We start from the raw sequence: 22045 nt of genomic DNA, 5'->3' as shown, positions 1-22045 counted from the left end.
GGTCCCCTATGACATCAGAGGTTCCCTATCACATCAGAGGTCCCCTATCACTTCACAGGTCCCCTATCACTTCACAGGTCCCCTATCACATCAGAGGTCCCCTATCACATCAGAGGTCCTCCCATCACATCAGAGGTCCTCCCATCACATCAGAGGTCCCCTATCACTTCACAGGTCCCCTATGACATCAGAGGTTCCCTATCACATCAGAGGTCCCCTATCACATCAGAGGTCCCCCATCACATCAGAGGTCCTCCCATCACATCAGAGGTCCTCCCATCACATCAGAGGTCTTCCCTCACATCAGAGGTCTTCCATCACATCAGAGGTTCCCTATCACATCAGAGGTCTTCCATCACATCAGAGGTCTTCCATCACATCAGAGGTTCCCTATCACATCAGAGGTCTTCCATCACATCAGGGGTTCCCTATCACATCAGAGGTCCTCTATCACATCAGAGGTCCTCTATCACATCAGCGGTCCCCTATCACATCAGAGGTCCCCTATCACATCAGAGGTCCCCTATCACATCAGAGGTCCTCCATCACATCAGAGATCCTCCATCACATCAGAGATCCTCCATCACATCAGAGGTCCCCTATCACATCTGAGGTCCTCCCATCACATCTGAGGTCCCCCATCACATCAGAGGTCTTCCATCACATCAGAGGTCTTCCATCACATCAGAGGTCCCCTATCACGTCAGAGGTCCCCTATCACGTCAGAGGTCTTCCATCACATCAGAGGTCTTCCATCACATCAGAGGTCTTCCATCACATCAGAGGTCTTCCATCACATAAGAGGTCCCCTATCACATAAGAGGTCCCCTATCACATCAGAGGTCCCCTATCAAATCAGAGGTCCCCTATCACATCAGAGGTCCCTTATCACATCGGAGGTCCTCCATCACATCAGAGGTCCCCTATCACATCAGAGGTCCCCTATCACATCAGAGGTCCCCTATCACATCAGAGGTCCTCCCATCACATCAGAGGTCCTCCCATCACATCAGAGGACCTCACATTACTTCAGAGGTCCCCTATCACATCAGAGGTCCTCCCATCACATCAGAGGTCCTCCCATCACATCAAAAATGCAATTAAATGATGTCTTATAGTATGCAATGAGTTATGATTGATTGATGAAGGAATTTACATCCCATTCTACGTTAAGGCCGTAAGGCGTATAACATTTTAATTGGTAAATCCAAAAAAAATTCTAAATTGGAAACACCACGGGTACCCGGTTCACCTCGCCAGTGGGGGACAAAATGATCAATAATTTGGAAGGTGGTCCCTTCTACTTTTTTATTGTGCTGTTCCAAATAATGTCTTGGCACTGTGTGTTTGGGGTAACCTTTAATGATTTTAGCAATATGTTCACCTGCCCTTGTGGAAAAGATCCATATGGTGCGACCAACGTACTGTTTTCCACAAGGGCAGGTGATGAGGTACACGACATACTTTGTGGCGCATGTCGAAAACTGCTTCATCGAGGAATCCATCCCAGTGACAGTAGACCTGAAGCTGGTGGACTTCTTTTTGATGCAGTACATACTTTACATCTCCTACAAGGGTGGTAGCCCTTGGTGAGAGGAAAAAATGAAGGTTTGACCGGGGGGTCCGGTATATTTGGTGCAATCTGATTCTTGAGGGACATAGCCCCCCTATAAATCACACCGGCATCCCTAGGCAGAGACGGTCCTAATATGGAATCCCTCTTCAGAATGTTCCAGTGTTTCTGAACAATGGTTTTGATTTGTTTATGTTGAGTCGAGAAAGTGTTGAAGAAAGAGTTTTTAAACCTCTTGACTTGGGCCACTTTAATTTTTTCCGTAGTTAGTGTTGACCTGTCAATATGCGAAATTTTCTCTATTTCCTCCTCAATGCTCCTCTCAGAATACCCTTTATCAACGAATCTAGTTATCAGAATATTGGCCTGCTCCCGAAAGTCTCCCAAATTAGAGCAATTCCGTCTAATCCTCAAAATTTTACTCCGTGGTACTGAGTTCCACCAAGACGGGTGGTGACAGCTGTCAACCGGAATAAAACCATTGCGGTCCGTCTTCTTAAAATAAGTTTTTGTCTTTAGCTGATTGTTTTGTACAAAAATTTCCAAATCCAAAAAATGTATGCTAGAAAAGCTGGCCTCATATGATAGGCTGATTCCAACTTGGTTGTGGTTGAGATCAGTCATAAACTCATCCAGGGACCCTCGGTCCCCTCTCCATAGGAGGAGGATGTTGTCTATGTAACGAGCCCAGAGAATTATCTCTGGTCGCTCGAGAGCATAGACGACATCCTCCTCCCACTTGGCCATGAAGATGTTGGCCAAACTGGGAGCAAACTTGGCCCCCATTGCCACCCCTTTTGTTGTAAATAGAACTCGCCACCATGCCAGAAATAATTGTGCGTGGTGGCGAATCTGAGGAGGTCCATAATGAACATCTTTTGTGTCATAGGGAGGTCCACAGCTCTATCAAGAAAGCAATCCACCGCCTGGAATCCCAGATGGTCCTCCATCACATCAGAGGTCCTCCATCACATCAGAGGTCCCCTATCACATCAGCAGAATGGCACGGCTGTCCCCTTTAATATGCACAGCCATGGGTCGCACGCGCCGCCGCTCTCGCGACCCAGTCGGGTACTCTGTGACCACGCACGCGGGACCCGATCACCACTGGTGTCCCGCGATCGGGTCACAGAGCTGAAGAACGGGGAGAGGTGAGTGTAAACAGACCTCTCCCTGTGCTTCCTAGTCAGACTGTCACTGATCTTCTGTTCCCTGTCATAGGGAACGAAGATCAGTGAAGTAAAAAAACAAGCCACGCCCCCCCCCACAGTAAGAATCACTCATTAGGTCACACTTAACCCCTTCAGTGCCCCTACAGGTTAACCCCTTCACTGCCAGTGTCATGTTCACCGTAATCGGAGCATTTTTATAGCACTGATCGCTGTATAAATGACAATGATCCCAAAAATGTGTCAAAAGTGTCCGATGTGTCCGCCATAATGTCGCAGTCACGATAAAAATCGCTGATCGCCGCCATTACTAGTAAAAAAAAAATATTAATAAAAATGCCATAAAACCATCCCCTATTTTGTAGACTCTATAACTTGTGTGCAAACCAATCAGTAAACGCTTATTGCGATTTTTTTTTTTACCAAAAATATGTAGAAGAATACGTATCAGCCTAAACTGAGGAAATTTTTTTTTATATATTTTTGGGGGATATTTATTATAGCAAAAAGTAAAAAAATTTTATTTTTTTAAATTGTCGCTCTATTTTTAGTTTATAGCGCAAAAAATAAAAACCGCAGAGGTGATCGAATACCACCAAATGAAAGCTCTGTTTGTGGGGGAAAAAGCACGCCAATTTTGTTTGACAGTCACGTCGCACGACTGCGCAATTGTCAGTTAAAGCGACGCAGTCCCGAATCGCAAAAAAGGGGCCTGGTCCTTTAGCAACAAAATGGTCCGGGGCTGAAGTGGTTAAATCTGTCCAAACAAGAGTCTAGTAGACATCCCGGGAATGATAAAGTTTGAAACATATAATAAATAATTATAAAAAAATATATAATATAATAATAATAAAATTTATTTACCCACGATTCACTATCGCTCAATTCTGCAAGTGATTCTAATTTATTATCAGTGGGCCGGATTCAAGAAGCAATTGCGCCTGTGTAACCATAGGTTACACAGCGCAATTGCTTACTTGCCCCGGCGTAACGAGGGCTCCTGATTCAGGAACCTCGTTACGCCGACTGCAGCCTAAGATCTGCGCGGCATAAGGCTCTTATGCCCGCATATCTTAGGCTGCATTCTTGCGGTGAACGCTAGGTGGCGTTCACGTTGTGCTCAGTGTATAGTATGCAAATTGCATACTAACACCGATTCACAACGTTGCGCGAGCCCTGCGTACGCAATTTACGTCGTTTACGTACGGCGGTTTTCGCGCAAGGATGCCCCTGCTATTAGCAGGGGCAGCCCATGTTACGTATACCCGTCGTTCCCGCGTCGCAAAATTTTAATTTTACGTCGTTTGCGTAAGTGAATCGTGAATGGCGCTGGACGCCATTCACATTCACTTTGAAGCAAATGACGTCCTTGCGACGTCATTCGCTGCAATGCACGTCGGGAAAGTTTCCCGACGGAGCATGCGCTCTACGATCGGCGCGGGAACGCACCTAATTTAAATGATTCCCGCCCCCTACGGGATCATTTAAATTGCGTGCTCTAGCGCCGGGCATTTTGCCGGCGCGCCCACACAATTCTGCTCCGTGAATCAAGGGCAGCGGAGCAAATTTGCGGGGGCGCAGGGCAAAAACGTTGCCCTGCGCCTCCGTAAATAATGCGCAAATCTCTTTGAATCCGGCCCACTGTTTTCTAGCTGCTCTAAAACCACTTTTGATGTAAAGGGACACTTTTTGGTTGCTATGGACAATCTCAAGTTTCCAGGCAGAAAGAACAGTATATATAATATAAAAGTGTAGGCAGGACACTGGACAAAAGGGAGGTGGAATGATTTCATATAAGATTACAGAGTACTGTATGTGTTCTGAATTTAGTACTTTTTGAATGTACCGCCAGGCTCCACCCTTGTGCGTTGCAACGCTTGCAGGGAACGGAGCCTGGCACACAGAGGCATCAGGCGGAGGACACTGCAGGATCCTGGGGACAAGGTAAGTACACTGCACCAGGATCCTGCAGTGCAATCCTGAGTGTGGCTCGGGGGTTACCGCTAATGGTACTGAAATTTAACCCCGAGCCACAAAAAACACCAGGGAGGTTAATCTCCTCTTCTCAAGCGTGAATAAATTCAGTTCCTCTAATCTTTCCTCATAGCTGAGCTCCTCCATTCCTCTTATCAGTTTGGTTGCCCTTCTCTGCACTTTCTCCAGTTCCCCGATATCCTTTCTGAGAACTGGAGCCCAAAACTGAACTGCATATTCCAGATGAGGTCTTACTAATGATTTGTACAGGGGGGGGGGGGGGATGATATCTCTCTCTCTCTCTGGAGTCCATACCTCTCTCTTTCATTTCTACATCATTGTTTAAAGTGGAGGTTCACCCAAAAAACAAGAATATAACATTACATTCAGTATACCCCCAAACATGTACAGTATGCCATTTTTTTTTTGGGGGGGTGTACATACGGTATTATCGGTATTTTCGTTCAGGGTACTCGCTCCCGCGGGACTGGGCGTTCCTGTGCAGTGCCGCAATGTCATCTGGGACTTCGCCCAGATGATTGACGTGTCTGAGATAAACTCCCACCAGCGGATAAGGCTCGTCACGACTTTCCGAAAGTAGCCGAAACGCGCGTCGGCTCTATACGGCGCCTGCGGAGTCAGCTCTACACGGCTCCTAGTCGGTGCGCAGGCGCCGTATAGAGCCGACTCGCGGTTCGGCTGCTTTCGGAAAGTCGTGACACGCTTTATCCGCCGGTGTCCCAGATGACATTGCAGCACTGCACAGGAACGCCCAGTCCCGCGGGAGCGAGTACCCGGAAGCCGGTACGAAAATACCGATCATACCGTACATATGTACACCCCCCCAAAAAAAAAAAAAACGACATACTGTACATGTTTGGGGTATATTGATGTTATATACTTGTTTTTTGGTTGAACCTCCACTTTAACCACTTAAAGCGGTGGTTCCCCCTTAAAAACAACATTTTTTTATTCCACTGCCCCCCCACATTCCATCACGATGAAGGCACATATTTTTTTTTTCCTGCTGTACATACCTTAGTACAGCATATTCACCCGTGCATCCGGGTTGCGAGTCCCGCGGGAGTGGGCGTTCCTCACATGCTGTTGATTGACGTTTTGCCCAAAAACGAGCTCTCCCCCCGTCGCGTAAGCCGCGTCACGATTGGCGAAAGGAGCCGAACGGCGATGCGCATGCGCAGTATAGCGCCGACTCGCCGTTCGGCTCCTTTCGCCAACCATGACGCGGCTTACGCGACAGGGGGAGAGCTCGTTTTTGGGCAAAACGTCAATCAACAGCATGTGAGGAACGCCCACTCCCGCGGGACTCGCAACCCGGATGCACGGGTGAATATGCTGTACTAAGGTATGTACAGCATGAAAAAAATAATAAGAGCATTAATCGTGATGGAATGTGGGGGGGCAGTGGAATAAAAAAATGTTGTTTTTAAGGGGGAACCACCGCTTTAAGGACCGCCTCCTACACATTTACGTCGGCAGAATGCCACGGCTGGGCACATGTACGTACAGGTACGTCCTGTGCTAGTACCCAGCCATGGGTCGCGGGCGCGCGCCCGCGACCCGGTCCGAAGCTCCGTGACTGGGACCGCGGGACCCATGGACCCGATCGCCGCTGGAGTCCCGCGATCGCTCCCAGGAGCTGAAGAACGGGGACAGCTGTGTGTAAACACAGCTTCCCGGTTCTTCACTGTGGCGGCGTCATCGATCGTGTGTTCCCTGTTATAGGGGGACACAATCGATGACGTCACACCTACAGCCACACCCCCCTACAGTTGTAAACACACTTCAGGGCACACATAACCCCACCAGCGCCCCCTGTGGTTAACTCCCAAACTGCAATTGTCATTTTCACAATAAACAATGCATTTTAAATGCATTTTTCTCTTCCGTTCATAGACGGACACAGCCTTCATTGACATTAGGGTTATGCTTCTTCCTACCAGGAGACTCTCCTGGTAGGAAGAAGCATAACCCTAATGTCAATGAAGGCTGTGTCCGTCTATGAACTCAGAGAAATGGATTTTACGGTGAGTACAAAAATCCTATTTTTGCTGTGAAAATGATAATAGTCCCAAAATGTGTCAAAATTGTCCGAAGTGTCCGCCATAATGTCGCAGTCATGAAAAAAATTGCTGATCGCCGCCATTAGTAGTAAAAAAAAAAAAAAATTATAAAAATGCAATAAAACTATTCCCTATTTTGTAAACGCTATACATTTTGCGCAAACCAACCGATAAACACTTATTGCGATTTTCTTTTACCAAAAATAGGTAGAAGAATACGTATCGGCCTAAACTGAGGAAAAAAAAAATATATATTTTTTTTTAAATGGGATATTTATTATAGCAAAAAGTAAAAAATATTGTGTGTTTTTTTTTCAAAATTGTCGCTCTTTTTTTGTTTATAGCGCAAAAAAAGTAAAAACAGCAGAGGTGATCAAATACCTCCAAAAGAAAGCTCTATTTGTGGGGAAAAAAGGACGTCAATTTTGTTTGGGAGGCACGTCGCACGACCGCGCAATTTTAATTTAAAGCGACGCAGTGCTGAAAGCTGAAATTTCGCCTGGGCAGGAAGGGGGTATATGTATATATCTATGGAGGGAAACTCCTTTTGAACTTGTTTATTACTTCATGTAATTGTCTACTTTTCATATAATTTCTAATACAATTCAAGCGAAAAAAAAAAAGATGACACTAATGTATCATGAGCTATAGATCTAATCATTTTTAACAGGGATTCCCTGAGACCCGAAAAGTTATTCTTAAGAGCCGGTTCGCACTGGGGTGACTCGTCAGGCGACTCAGCCGCCTGACAAGTCGCGTCCCATTGTAGTCAATAGAACCGTTCTAATAGGAGCGACGCAAGTCGCTCCGACTTAGAAAACGGTTCTTGTACGACTCGGGGCGACTTGCATTGACTTCTATACAGAAGTCATTTTGCAAGTCGCTTCTGAAGTCGTCTTTGGGTCGCCTTGCCGAGTCGCCCCCGAAGTCGTGCCGCCCCAGTGTGAACCGGCTCTAAGGGTTCCTTTGCGTTAACATGGTTGAGAAAGGCGGACGTGAAGAAATAGAATTGCACCCAACGCCCTTTTCTTTTGTAGTGCCAGTCCGATGTCTGTGTTCTCTACAACTACAGACTAGCGCTCCATAATAATCCACATTTCATGCTCTTGTTGGAGGATTGTCATGGTGATTTGCGTTCGTTGTAATCAAATTGATGTTTTTCCTTGGAATGTATTTACTATATCGGTAATGGGAAGCGTGACAATCTCCCTGATCAAATGGAGGGGTAATTGTGTGTGTAGGGGGGGGGGGGGGGGGGATATTATACAAGAGAGAGAGAAAAAAACAAAACAAGCCTGGAACTAATTGCCGGAGATTTGGATGTGATTGGAGTCAGCGTTCCTCGCACCTCGAATCTGGGGACGTTCTGATACGCTCCATCTGGGATGACAGGGAGAGGAGGATTCTGCTGGTAAACAAATTAATCTTTGAAAAGGTCACCATTTGTTGTAAGTTTTTATCCAGTGCTTGTCATGTGGAATAGAAGACTGGCTGTCATTTCGCTATGCAGGGGTGCGCGGTGAGCCTGCGACACTGCTTCTCCACCGCGCACAAATCCCTGGAAACAGCTCAGTGCCTGCTTGCAATGCCATGGACGGCTGCGTTACATCTGTCTCTGGACAGGAAGCGAGGGCCACCGCTGAATTCCAATAAGATGGGCCCACGCTTTTCTGCCTGGCCTTCTGCCCACGTGCAAAAGCATCAGGCATATTGAGCCAGCTCATATCTCTATTGCCTCAACCCCCCCTCCTATCCTACCATCCTCCCCTCGCTCCTTTCTGCTCCGCTGCTGTCACCCGCGTTGTGAAACAGATGTGGCGTTTGCAAAAGTTCTGCATGCATTCCCTCTGCCGCACCTGCCGCTTCCAGCTCTGCCGAGGTCCAGGAGCCAGAAATTCTTTGGGCGCTGCAAGCGGCGGCGACACGTCTTGTGATTATTTCATGACGGGGAGAATACAACTTTGATGAAGTCTACCAGAGTTCAGTACACAGTAAAACCTTGGTTTGAGAGCGTTTTGCAAGACAAGCAAAATATTTTAATAAATTTTGACTTGATATACAAGCGATGTCTTGATATAAGAGTAGCGTCATGTCACAACGGAGTATAAGACCCCTTTCACACTAGGGCGTTTTTCATCAGTATATCACTCTCAGACAGACGGGTTAGTGGAAAGGTTTAATAAAACCTTAAAACAAATGTTGAGGAAGGTGGTGGATAAAGACGGAAAGAATTGGGATGATCTGCTCCCTTATCTGATGTTTGCAATAAGAGAGGTTCCCCAATCGTCCACAGGGTTCTCTCCGTTTGAGCTACTGTATGGGAGGCACCCCCGGGGCCTACTGGACATTGCCAGGGAAACATGGGAGAGTGAGAGTTCCCCTCATCGAAGTGTGATTGAACATGTGGCCCAAATGCAAGATAGAATTGCCCAAGTGATGCCGATTGTGAAGGAACATTTAGCCCAAGCCCAATTGGCTCATCAAAGGATTTACAATCGTGGGGCCCAGGTCCGTTCCTTTGCACCTGGTGATAGGGTGTTGGTGCTGGTCCCCACGGTCGAAAGTAAATTCCTAGCCAAATGGCAGGGTCCCTATGAAGTGTTGGAGAAAAAGGGGGTGGTGAATTATAAAATTAGCCAACCGGGAAGACGAAAACCTGAGCAGCTCTATCACGTGAACTTGCTGAAACCATGGAAGGATAGAGAGTCCTTGGTCGCTAAGACTACCCGATTTTCTGCTCCGTTTAACCTGGCTGTCCCTGAAGTTGGGATAGCGGAGACTCTGTCCAAAACTCAGAAACAGGAGGTTAAAGAATTTGTGCTCCGTAATAAGGAGAAGTTTTCAGACCTGCCAGGTTGGGTCTCCGAAGTTGAACATGACATTATCACCACACCAGGGGATAAGGTCAAGTTGAAGCCTTATAGAATTCCAGAAGCCCGGCAAGAGACAATTCGCCAGGAAGTAAAAAATATGCTGGGGGTGGTAGAAGAGTCAAATGGTGATTGGTCCAGTCCCATTGTCTTAGTGCCCAAACCAGATGGAAGTTGGCGGTTTTGTAATGACTTTCGCTGCCTGAATCAAATCACTAAGTGTAACGGCTACCCATGTAGTGAGAGGGTCTCAGCCGTTGGAGAAGTCCCTTTCCCTGTCAAGCTGCGATATGCAGGTACCGCCGGTATATCCCATCGAATGCCCTTTCAAGAAATGAGACGGGCTACGTTTGCAGAGTCAAGCAGGACTGATTTTTAATGGTTCACTCTGAGATTTTATACAGTATTCAAGGCACATGAACAATCAAACTGTCCCCACCCACACATCATACCGTGGGGAAGCTTCAATCACCTTCTTTGAGCTAATTATAAACATTTCTTCATTACCAGAACTCAAACACAATGATCTCCTTGAATCAATCAGTCTCTAGACGTTCCGGCACCGAGATCTACTTAACATGACCTGGCCGGGCACATTCCTTTCTCAATAGAATTCAATTAACCTTTAGAACAATATACAATCACAGATCATCACGTTAGCATACACCTGGCAAGAGGCCGTTAACTGGTAATACACAACAGAGCGTCAATTAGCATTTAGCAGTGAAAAAGTCCCTCTACAATTAACCCTTTGAGCTCAGTAACCAGTCATGCAGTCCTCTGTAGGCAGAATAGTTCATAGGTCCGTTACACTAAGTTTGACACCTATCCTATGCCCCGCATAGATGAACTGATTGATCGCCTAGGCACTGCCCGGTACATGACGACGTTAGACCTGACCAAGGGTTGTTGGCAAATTCCTCTCTTGGAGTCGGCCAGAGAAAAAACAGCATTTGTAACTCCAGACGGATCTTTCCAATATCGGAGGATGCCTTTTGGGTTACAAAATGCTCCCGCCACATTCCAACGCACCATGGATAAGACCCTTCGGCCTCACCGAGCCTATGCTGCTGCATACCTCCATGACGTTGTCATCCACAGTGAGGATTGGGAATCACACTTGCCAAAAGTTCAGGCTGTGTTGGATTCCATCTGGAAAGCCGGGTTTACAGCCAATCCAAAAAAATGTACCTTTGGGGGATTTTTATTATAGCAAAAAGTAAAAAATATTGCATTTCTTTCAAAATTGTCGCTCTATTTTTGTTTATAGTGCAAAAAAAAAAAAACGCAGAGGTGATCAAATACCACCAAAAGAAAGCTCTATTTGTGGGGAAAAAAGGACGCCAACTTTTTTTGGGAGCCACGTCGCACGACCGCGCAATTGTCAGTTAAAGCGACACAGTGCCGAATCGCAAAAACTGGACAGGTCCTTAACCTGATTAAAGATCCGGGTCTTAAAGCGGGAGTTCACCCATTTATTAAAATTTTCCCCTTTTCCCCTTAGCTTCCTGTTCGTTGTGTCTAGGGGAATCGGCTATTTGTATTAAAATATGATCCGTACTTACCCGTTTTCGAGATGCATCTTCTCCGTCGCTTCCGGGTATGGGTCTTCGGGAGCGGGCGTTCCTTCTTGATTGACAGTCTTCCGAGAGGCTTCCAAAGGTCGCATCCATCGCGTCACTCGTAGCCGAAAGAAGCCGAACGTCGGTGCGGCTCTACACTGCGCCTGCGCACCGACGTTCGGCTTCTTTCGGAAAATCGTGACGCGATGGATGCGACCGTCGGAAGCCTCTCGGAAGACTGTCAATCAAGAAGGAACGCCCATACCCGGAAGCGACGGAGAGGATGCATCTCGTAAACGGGTAAGTAATGCTCATATTTTAAAACAAATAGCCGATTCCCCTAGTAAAAACGAGCAGGAATCTAAGGGGAAAAAGTGCCCTCTAAGGGTGAACCACCGCTTTAAGTGGTTAATTTTAAGGGATTTCCTTTCACTTCCTGTTTGGCTATGGGACAGGAAGTGAAGGGAAATCTCTGCAATGGGACACATATGGCAAAAAAAAAAACCAATTGACGGGTTATAACCCTTCCTTACTCTATCCACAATGGAGAAAAAAAAAGTTTTGCCTATAGTTCTACATTAAAAGTGGGACAACCACAAAGAAAAATTCCCAGCTTAACTTACCAGCCAGCACACATTTGCAAATACATGCATAAGCCACGTTATGGTACCCCAGTAATATCTGCAGTCCTAACGCTATAAATTTTGAGTCTAACAGCATAGCAGGGAGAACCTGACTTTGCTGGGGCATGCACATCATCGGTTTCTATGTCGCTAGATTCAGGTACATTGCCGCATCTTTGCGGCGGCGTAGCGTATCGTATTTACACTACGCCACCGTAAGTTAGCTAGGCAAGTACTGTATTCACAAAGTACTTGCCTGCTAAGTTACGGCGGCGTAGCGTAAATGTGGCCGGCGTAAGCACGCCTAATTCAAATTCGGCTGAGGGGGCGTGTTTTATGTTAATGAGGGTTGACCTGACGTGATTGACGTTTTTTTTACGAACGGCGCATGCGCCGTCCGTGTACATATCCCAGTGTGCATTGCGGCAAAGTACGCCGCAAGGACGTATTGGTTTCAACGTGGACGTAAATTACGTCCAGCCCTATTCACGGACGACTTACGCAAACGACGTAAAATTTTCAAATTTCGACGCGGGAACAACGGCCATACTTAACATTACTAGTCCAGCTATTTGATGGAATAACTTTACGCCTGAAAATGCCTTACGTAAACGGCGTATCTTTACTGCGACGGGCGCACGTACGTTCGTGAATAGGCGTATCTATGCATTTACATATTCTACGCCGAACTCAACGGAAGCGACAACTAGCGGCCAGCCTAAATATTGCAAATATTGACGGCGCAAGCCGTCGTATCTTAGATAGGTTTAAGTGTATCTCTGTTTGAGAATACACCTAAACTTGGGACGGCGCAGATTCCGAGTTAGGTCGGCGTATCTATTGATACGCTGGCCTAACTCTTTATGAATACAGCTATAGGTCATCACAATGCAGCGGGGGGGGGGGGGGGGCTGACCCCTGCTGCGGGCTAGACGCAATCCTGCAGTGGGCCGAATTTGACCGCAGGCTGTGGTTTGGAGACCACTACACTAGATAGAAAGCAAATGAAAAGACACTGTATTGAATAAAGTAGGGAACTCCAGCAAGAAGGTATGGCCACCAGAGTTCCCAAGAGATATAATAAGACATTAGCACAACAACCAGTACAGATTCCCCCCAATATACATCTCTCCTCCACCAGTACTACTCCCCCCAGTACAGATCCCCCACCCCCACCATTCAGCAGTACAGCTCCCTCTGAGTACAGGTCTCCCCACCAGTACAGCTTGCCCCAGGACAGATCCACCACTGGTACAGATCTACAGAGTACACATTGTTGGTGTCAGTGGAAGGAATCGTGCCCCATCATTGATGTCAGTGGGAGAAATAGTGTCCCATTGTTGGTGTCAGTGGAATGAATAATGCCCAATCATTGGTGTTAGTGGGAGAAATAGCGTCTCATCATTGGTGTCAGTAGGATGAATAGTGTCCCATCATTGGGGTTAGAGGGAGAAATATGGTCCCTATCATTGGTATTAGTGGGAGGAATAGTGTCCCATCATTGGTGTTCGTGGGAGGAATAGTGCCCCACCCATCATTGGAGCACAGGTGTGTGAGGAGGAAGGTGTGTCTGGAGCTGCTGTGTGAGAAGGGAGTTGCCTGGAAATCTCTCCCAGCTCTCCTGGCCCCATTCTGGGGAAGCCATGGAGGGCAGTGGGGCCTCCCTTGCTGGAGGCTCTCAGCCATCTCCTGGGCCATCTGCCCCTCTACAAGCCTCAGCTGGTGATCTCTCTGCCCCTGGTGTGGATGAAGGCTCGGAGGCCATTCGGGAGCGAGTGGTGGCCGGCATAAAAGTCCTAAACCGGGAGAGGGACAAGCTGTATAAGCTACGTGCGGAGCTGAAGCGCCTGCGAAGGCAACGTGAAGGCTTACATAGCCAGAAACGCGGATCCATGGATCCAGAGATCCAATTGGCCAAGGTCCGTGTGGACCATCAAGAGACCATCGTGGCCATAATGGAAGGAAGGGATGGTCCTTTCAAGGAAAAGTTCTGCAACGACAAGAGGTTTGCAAAGGTGACAAAGATGGAGGTGGAGGAGGAGGAGACCCCCAGTTCTGACCCCCTGCCCCCCCAGGGAGAGGTAAGCACCCCAATGCCTTCCCAGGACTCAGGAGGCATGCTGAGGGTGATCCAGGTAATGGAGTCTCCTGTGCGGGGGGATCAGATGGTTTTCAATGATGAAGATATTGCAGATGGTGTACCTGATAAAGTAAAGCCAGCTAAGCCCCATGTTGTGAATAAGACTGTGTTTGTACCATCTAGCACCATGCCTGATAATGTGCCTAATAATCACACTGTATGCAGTAATAATGTGCCTGCTGAGGCTGCAATGCAGCAAGAGACACGTTTAAAAAATGACATTCCTGTGAAGGAACTGCAAGTCCCAGCAGAACCCATTAACCCTCATGATGCTGAGACCAGAGCTGATTACCCCACTGCTGCTCAGGACTCCACAGCGCAGCATCAGGACACAGCTGGTACTGCAGCAGCAACAGTGACTGTTCCTGATGGGAATGTGTGTGTGACTGATAAAAATCATCTCAGTTCAGGTGGGATGGACAATGGTCCCATTTCAGGTGGGATGGACAATGGTCCCATTTCAGGTGGGATGGACAATGGTCCCATTTCAGGTGGGATGGACAATGGTCCCATTTCAGGTGGGATGGACAATGGTCCCATTTCAGGTGGGATGGACAATGGTCCCATTTCAGGTGGCATGGACAATACTAACTCTGTTCATGCAGATAAAGTGACTTCAGTGTGGGGTCTTGGCCCCAATAAACCCACTTTTGCTCAGGTGTTGCGCTCTGTCCCTGGCAGCTCCACCCCCAAGCAGGGTTTTCCTCTACGAGCTACCACCTCGAGCCCCCCGGGATATGGTCTTGGGTCTCTGGCTTCTGCTGGGGGCCCAAGACGTAATGTTGTCATCTTGAAATGGGAGGGTGGTGCAATCCCCCCTGCAAGGCGTGCAGTGGTGGATTTAATTCTAGAAATGGGTTTTGGGGTTAACGATCTCTATGCTTTTATTCATGTGTCAGGGACGCGAGAGTATACAGTCAGTTTCACCAAGCCAGAGGGTCTTGACCTGTTCTGGGAGCGATATGAGGCCCGGTGCAGGTCAAGACCCGAATGGGAAAGTCTGGCCCCAGTTGCGATTTCGCAGCAGTCAACAGTAAAAAAGATCACTATCATCCTCACCAATGAGAGCGTCCCTGCCAGGGATCTGGAGGTCTGGTTGAGGAACTACGGGGAGGTTTTGACCAAACCCAGTAAAATATTAGATGAGCGTAACATCTGGACTGGGGGATGGTCGGTAACGGTCAGGCTGGCCAGGGATGGAAATGTTGTCCGTCACCTGCCCTCCTCGGCTTTCATAGGGAGGGATAGGATGACTGTGTTCTACCCTGGTCAGCCGAAGCTGTGCCACCGCTGTGGAGAGAGGGGGCACCTTAGCTCCTCCTGTTCGGCCTTGATATGCTCAGTGTGTCGGGGTCAGGGTCATATGGCCAAGGACTGCACCCAGAAGATCAGGTGCAACCTGTGCCTGCGACTTGGCCACCCTTATAGCAGATGCCCTGAGGCCTGGCACAATATGGAGAAGGAGGTAGTGGATGAGATGTCAAGGCTGGACAGGATGGAGGGGGAGGCCCCTGGTGTACCATCCTCCGCTGCGGTGACCGACCCCCCTGGTCCTGCTCAGGATCCCTCCCCAGTTTCCTCCCCAGTTCCTGTGACCACCCCTCCTGTGTCTGTAAGTACTCCTTCTGTATCTGTATCTGTGTCCCCCCAGCCTACTGTACCCGCTCCTCTTGTGTCAGAACCTTCCAAGTCTGTGCCCCCTGAGTCAGTTACCCCCCAGAAGTCTATCCCTGTTAAGTCGGATTTACCCCCCCCACCAGGAGTGGTAGCGGGTACTAAAAAGGTTGCTTCAAAGAAAAAAACAAGGGATGAGGGCATCTCTGAGGCTGACCTCAAGTACCTGGAGGAGAGAAGGAAGGTTGGGCGGCGGAAGAAGCAGGCGGTGAGGACGGAACGGGGGCGGGAAGCTCTGGTGCCTGTCTCCACCCGTCGTAGGTCCACTAGGTGGGACATTTCCTCATCTGGCGCTTCTTCAGAGCTGAGCTCTGATTCAGAGATGGAGTTGGAGGCGGCCTCAAGAAAGAGGGAGGCTTCTGGTGATGAGCAGCAGAGGGGAGCTAAGAAGCAATCCACCCAATAACCCAAATGGCGGTTCCCCCTCCGTTAAAAGTGGCGACAATAAATGTCGCCAGCATTAAGTCAGTGAGAGCTCGTTCTATGGCCTTCTTTTTGTTCAGCCAATTAGATGCTGAAATTTTATTTTTGCAAGAGACTAGGCTCACCTCCTTGGCAGATATTCATATGGCCAAGAGAGAGTGGAGGTATGGTCCATCTTACTGGTCTCTTGCGGCCGAGCCTTACGGCGGTGTGGCGGTGTTGTTTAAAACCGGCATGGTAACTGTCCGGCGGGTTATTGAGGTGGAGATTGGGAGATGTATGGTCTTAGACGTCCTTGTGGGAGGGCAGGACCTGCGCCTAATTAATATCTATGGGCCGCACACAAAGTGGGACAGGAAATGCCTTTTTACAAATATAAAGCCATTTCTTTTTACATCCCGGCAAGTGGTCTTTGGAGGTGACTTTAATACAGTAACTAGGCCCAAGGACAGGAAGGCCTTCAAGGACAGGCTGGGATATGATAGCGTTTTTTTAAATAGTATGGTTAGGGATGCTGGTCTTGTGGATGTGCACATTGCGCACCTCCTGGATGACACCGGGTTCACCTTTCATCGTGGTAATAGTCAGAGTAGGATAGACAGGTTTTTTTTGAAGGAGGCCTCGGCTTTCTCACCCCCAGTGGTGCAGGCAGTAGAGTTCTCTGATCACTGTATGCTATCTGTGGCCCTGAATGCTTCAGACGCCCCTCAGAGAGGAAAGGGCATCTGGAGATTGAATTCGACTCTACTCCAGGAAGAACATGTTAGACAATCCTTTGAGGAATTCTTTCAGGCACAGGTGACCCTCCTGGACTTTTGTAGCAGCAAGGCTGAGTGGTGGGAGCTGACCAAAAAGAGGATCGCTGGATTCTTCAGGGGCCTAGCCAATAGAACACAGTTTAATAAATACATGACCTACCAACGTTTGCGGAGGAAGCTGGATATTCTTGTCTCGAGAGGAGGAGATCCTGGGGCAATCTCCGAAGTGAAACTCCTTCTCAGGAAGTGTCAATATGACCGGCATGCCTCTTTGGTTCTGGAGAGGGACTATGGGAAGTACCACTCGCCTGACCCTTACCAGAACTGCAAACAAGGTGTAGCTGTTAAAGCGGTCGTTGGCCTTAAGGACAGTACAGGTTCCGTGACAAAGTCCAGGTCAGGGATTCTGGAGGTCGTGAGGTCCTTTTATGCCGACCTTCTTGGAAGGAAAGAGCTTGACCGTGACAAGATGGAAAGCTTTTTGGACTCTACTCCAGGTCTAAATGGTGGAGATGTTCCATTGATGAATTTGACAGAGGAGATCACAGTTGAAGAGGTGATGAGGGCAATTGAACAGCTTGCCATCAAAAAGTCACCCGGACCGGATGGCTTGACGGTTGAGTTCTACAAAGCCTTTAAGTCTATTCTGGCCCCACATTTGGTAGAGGTTTTTAACAGTTGTCTTGCTGAGGGGGTGCTTTCCCCTTCCATGAGGCACTCGGCTGTGATTCTTCTGTCAAAGGGTAAAGATCCTTCGATGATTGAGAATTGGCGCCCCATCAGCCTTCTTAATGTCGATAGAAAGATACTGGCGAAGATATTTTTCTGGCGCCTGTCGTCAGTAGCAGAGTCTTTGCTTTCTCGCCATCAGCACTGTTCGGTCCAGGGTAGGAGCACCTTCACAGCGGTGTTAGCTGTCCGGGAGGCCTTGGAGCGGTGCAGGGCTGCAGGCTGGGGAAAGTACTTGCTGACATTGGATCAGGCAAAGGCTTTTGATCGTGTTAACCATGAGTACCTGTGGTTGCTCCTTAGTAAGTACGGTCTGCCGGGTGGTTTTGTTGATTGGCTGAAAGTCTTGTATAAGGGGGCAGAAAGCTTCCCTCTTGTTAATGGTTGGGTTGGGCAGTCCTTTGAGGTTGGCTCCGGGGTGCGCCAGGGCTGTCCCCTGAGTCCCCTTCTCTATGTGTTTGCAATCGACCCCTTCATCAGGAGGCTAGAGAGCGGCATGTTGTGTGGGGTACCAGTGGGTCTCCCGGGTGAGCCGCCATTGAGGGTTGTTGCTTATGCGGACGATGTATCGGTGATTGTCACTGGGACGGATGAGGCGGCGGAGGTGGTCTCTCTGACATCACGGTATTCTGAAGCATCAGGCTCCAAGATCAATCAGGAAAAGAGTGAAGTTTTCTGGATGGGAAAGGAAGGTGAGGGGTTTGATCTCCCGGACACCTTTCCAGTGCCCCGAGAAAGAATTAAGATACTAGGCATTGAATTTGGTCCCGGCGATTATGGCCTCAAAAACTGGGAAGGCAGACTGGAAATTGCCAATGCTAAGGTGGTCAACTGGAAGAGATGGAAGTTATCTATGAGGGAAAGGGTTGATCTGATTAAGACCTACCTGATTCCGATCTTCTTGTATGTCAGCTTTGTCTGCATCTTGCCAGTGTCTCTCTATGCTAGGATCAGTAGTGTGTTCTTCCAGATGCTGTGGGGGAACAGACTGAACCCCATCAAGAGGAATGTCACCTACCTATCCAGGAGGGAGGGTGGCTTAGGTATGGTCAACCCAATTCTTTTCTTTTCACTGCTATTTCTCAAGTTTAACATTGGTAGTATGCTTGCAGTGGAACCTCCTGGATGGGCAGGCATATTTAGATCTTGGTTTAGTCCTTTTCTGCGACTTTGGGAAGAAGGTGGCCAAGTGAAGAATCGCAGGGGTCATCGTGGTCAGCTACCAGCCTATGTAGCTCCGTGCCTGAAGTTACTGCGGCAGTGGCGATTGTCGGCTGAAGATCTCAGATCGGTTCCGAGGAAAGACCTTATGAGTCGAGTCTTGAGCGAAGTCTTTCATGACCCACTGGCCTTAAGGGATTGCCCAGGCCCAGTTTTGAGGGCGGGGTTGAGACTAATTAATTTGGATAGAATACCTCCTAAATTTAGGGATCTGGCCTGGTTGTGCTTCCATGGGAGGCTCTATGTTCGGGGCAATTTGAAATTCCGCAGTGGGGTGGATCGTAGCTGTCCTCGGGAGGAGTGTGCAGGTGAGGAGGAGACTATGGACCATTTTCTGCTTCGTTGCCCTTTTAACATAGAAGTGTACAAACAGGTGGGGCGGGCGCTCGGTGTTCCTTTCCTCTCCAGGCTGGGTTATGCCGAGTGGGTGTACGGAGCATTCAGTACCGGTGGAGGTTTTTGTTTGGATACACTTTTTTTAGTTAGCCTAGTGGTCCGTTATTTCACCTGGAACGCACGGTGTCAGGTCAGCATTCGGCAAAAAATCCTTCCTGTTGAGGTGGTGGTGTATGACATTGTGCATGAGGTGGGGAAGATTCGGGGGCTTGAGAGAGACAAGCGGGGTCAGGGGGCTTGGCTGAAGGCGTGGAGGGGTTTCAAGCCTCCCTGACTGCCAGGAGTCTCTTTCCCGGGTGTGGCTGTCTGTCTCTTATCACCCTAGATTATTATTTTTGATACATTTTTGATAAATGGCTGCGTACATAGGTGACGGGTTGTGCCTCTTAGGCCCTCTCTGCTGCTTTGTGTAAATAGTTTTGTAGTAATGTTTTGGTAGTGGTGTATAGTGTATATATTGTATATATTCTGAACCTGGATGTGTATTCCTTGGATTTATGTTTGAAGTTTTGTACTATAGTTTTGTTTTTTACTTTTGTATAAAATTGGTTGCTTGATTCTTTTCAATAAAAGATCAATAGTGTCCCATCATTGGTGTCAGTGGGAGGAATAGTGTCCCATCATTGGTGTCAGTGGGAGGAATAGTGTCCCATCATTGGTATTAGTGGGAGGAATAGTGTCCCATCATTGGTGTTCGTGGGAGGAATAGTGTCCCATCATTGGTGTCAGTGGGAGGAATAGTGTCCCATCATTGGTGTCAGTAGGATGAATAATGTCCCATCATTGGTGTTAGTGGGAGAAATATGGTCCCATCATTGGTGTTAGTGGGAGGAATAGTGTCCCATCATTGGTATCAGTGGAAGGAATAGTGTCCCATCATTGGTGTTAGTGGGAGGAATAGTGTTCCATCATTGGTATCAGTGGGAGGAATAGTGTCCCATCATTGGTGTCAGTGGGAGGAATAGTGTCCCATAATTGGTGTTAATGGGAGGAATAGTGTCCCATCATTGGTGTCAGTGGGAGGAATAGTGACCCATCATTGGTATCAGTGGGAGGAATAGTGTCCCATCATTGGTGTCAGTGGGAGGAATAGTGTCCAATCATTGGTGTTAGTGGGAGGAATAGTGTCCCATCATTGGTGTCAGTGGGAGGAATAGTGTCCCATCATTGGTGTCAGTGGGAGGAATAGTGTCCCATCATTGGTGTCAGTAGAAGGAATAGTGTCCCATCATTGGTGTTAGTGGGAGAAATATGGTCTCATCAATGGTGTCAGTGGGAGGAATAGTGTCCCATCATTGGTGTTAGTGGGAGAAATATGGTCCCATCATTGGTATCAGTGGGAGGAATAGTGTTCCATCATTGGTGTCAGTGGGAGGAATAGTGTCCCATCATTGGTATCAGTGGGAGGAATGGTAATCCAAGGGCCGGATTAACACAGGCAAAGGGCAGTATTTGGCCTGCAAGTGGCAGTTTGGAGACTACTGCTTTAAAACAATGTAAATTGCTTAGTAAGTATGGCAGCTATTTTATCTAAGAGAAATTCCCAACACATGACCTGTTGTGGGTACTTAGGGACCGAGGTTGGGAACCGCTGTAATAAAGCATTCCAATGTCACAGAAGAACGATATCATCGAACATTATTTTATAATGGTGGCGACGTTGCATACATTGGATTAAATGTTGCTTCTTCTAGGTACCTATGGAGAAGATTGTCAGAGGACCTACCATCGGCCATCTTTCAGTGTTACCGGTCTCACACCGTATGGACGCCTCTCTGACTCCACCACCAGTGCATGAAAGAGATGTACAGAAAGGTGAGATCTCCCGGTACAGACCATACAAAGACTATGCTGGAGGATAATGACTTGTACCCAACACCTGTTTTCCCCCATGGCCCATGACAGCATAATATATGTTACACACAATGTATGTCACCATGATGAGGTCAGGCCATGTTTACTTCCCCTAAGGGGTGATTAATAGTGTTGTTATTATTATTATTTTTTTTTCGGTTCTATTTTTGGGTTTGATGTTCAGGCGGAAATGTTCCTGTTAAAAGAAATGCATCCTTGTTCAACAATTCTACATATTTTCTAAAATCTGAAACTAGAGATCAATTTTTATTGGTTATAGAAAGAAAAAAGAAAAACAATCAGGTCCACTCAGGGGCTTGGACATCTGATAAGGATAACAATCAGGGCCAGTGTCTTGTCGCGCTGGTTCCTCCATCGATATGGTTCCTGCCTCGACTGCGCAGGCGCAGTAGGAGGCCACAGAAATCTCCGAGCCTCAACAGCTGATTGTTTATACTGGTATGGACTGGGTAATGTGGTGGGATCTATACTGGTATGGACTGGGTGATGTGTTGGGATCTATACTGGTATGGACTGGGTAATGTGTCTGGGATCTATACTGGTAAACATAAGTGATGGCACTGTTGGCACAGTGGGGGAAAGTGATAGCACAGTGGGGGCAAGTGATAGCACAGTGGGGGCAAGTGATAGTACAGTGGGGGCAAGTGATGGCACAGTGGAGGCAAGTGATGGCACAGTGGAGGCAAGTGATGGCACAGTGGAGGCAAGTGATGGCACAGTGGAGGCAAGTGGTGGCACAGTGGGGGCAAGTGATGGCACAGTGGGGGCATGTAATGTAATGGCACAGTGAGATTTGAAAAGTATATGTATGGTGGGCAGTCCAGGACTGGTTAACAAGTCACATTAAAAGATCAAAGGTCATTAATGATTACAGAAAATTCATATATATGATATAGACGCATGACTTGAGGTGTTTCATGGACTTCACTCCACTTCTTCAGGAGCATAGGCAGGGTGCGTATCTGTAAAAAATA

At 47.9% G+C, this 22045-nt stretch overlaps 1 protein-coding gene across 1 annotated transcript in view; it reads left to right on the top strand.

Moving 5' to 3' along the window:
• IQCH (IQ motif containing H) overlaps positions 1-22045 on the top strand; it is a 240817-nt gene that overhangs the window by 27439 nt on the left and 191333 nt on the right. The window contains exon 6 of the mRNA XM_040342244.1: positions 20891-21011. Coding sequence (XP_040198178.1) covers positions 20891-21011 — 121 coding nt within the window. The remainder of the gene's footprint in view (positions 1-20890; positions 21012-22045) is intronic.

Source organism: Rana temporaria, chromosome 3 (assembly GCF_905171775.1).
Source record: "Rana temporaria chromosome 3, aRanTem1.1, whole genome shotgun sequence".
NCBI classification, from domain to species: domain Eukaryota; kingdom Metazoa; phylum Chordata; class Amphibia; order Anura; family Ranidae; genus Rana; species Rana temporaria.
Note: the sequence above shows the minus strand (reverse complement) of the source record. Positions and strands in the feature narration are given on the sequence as shown.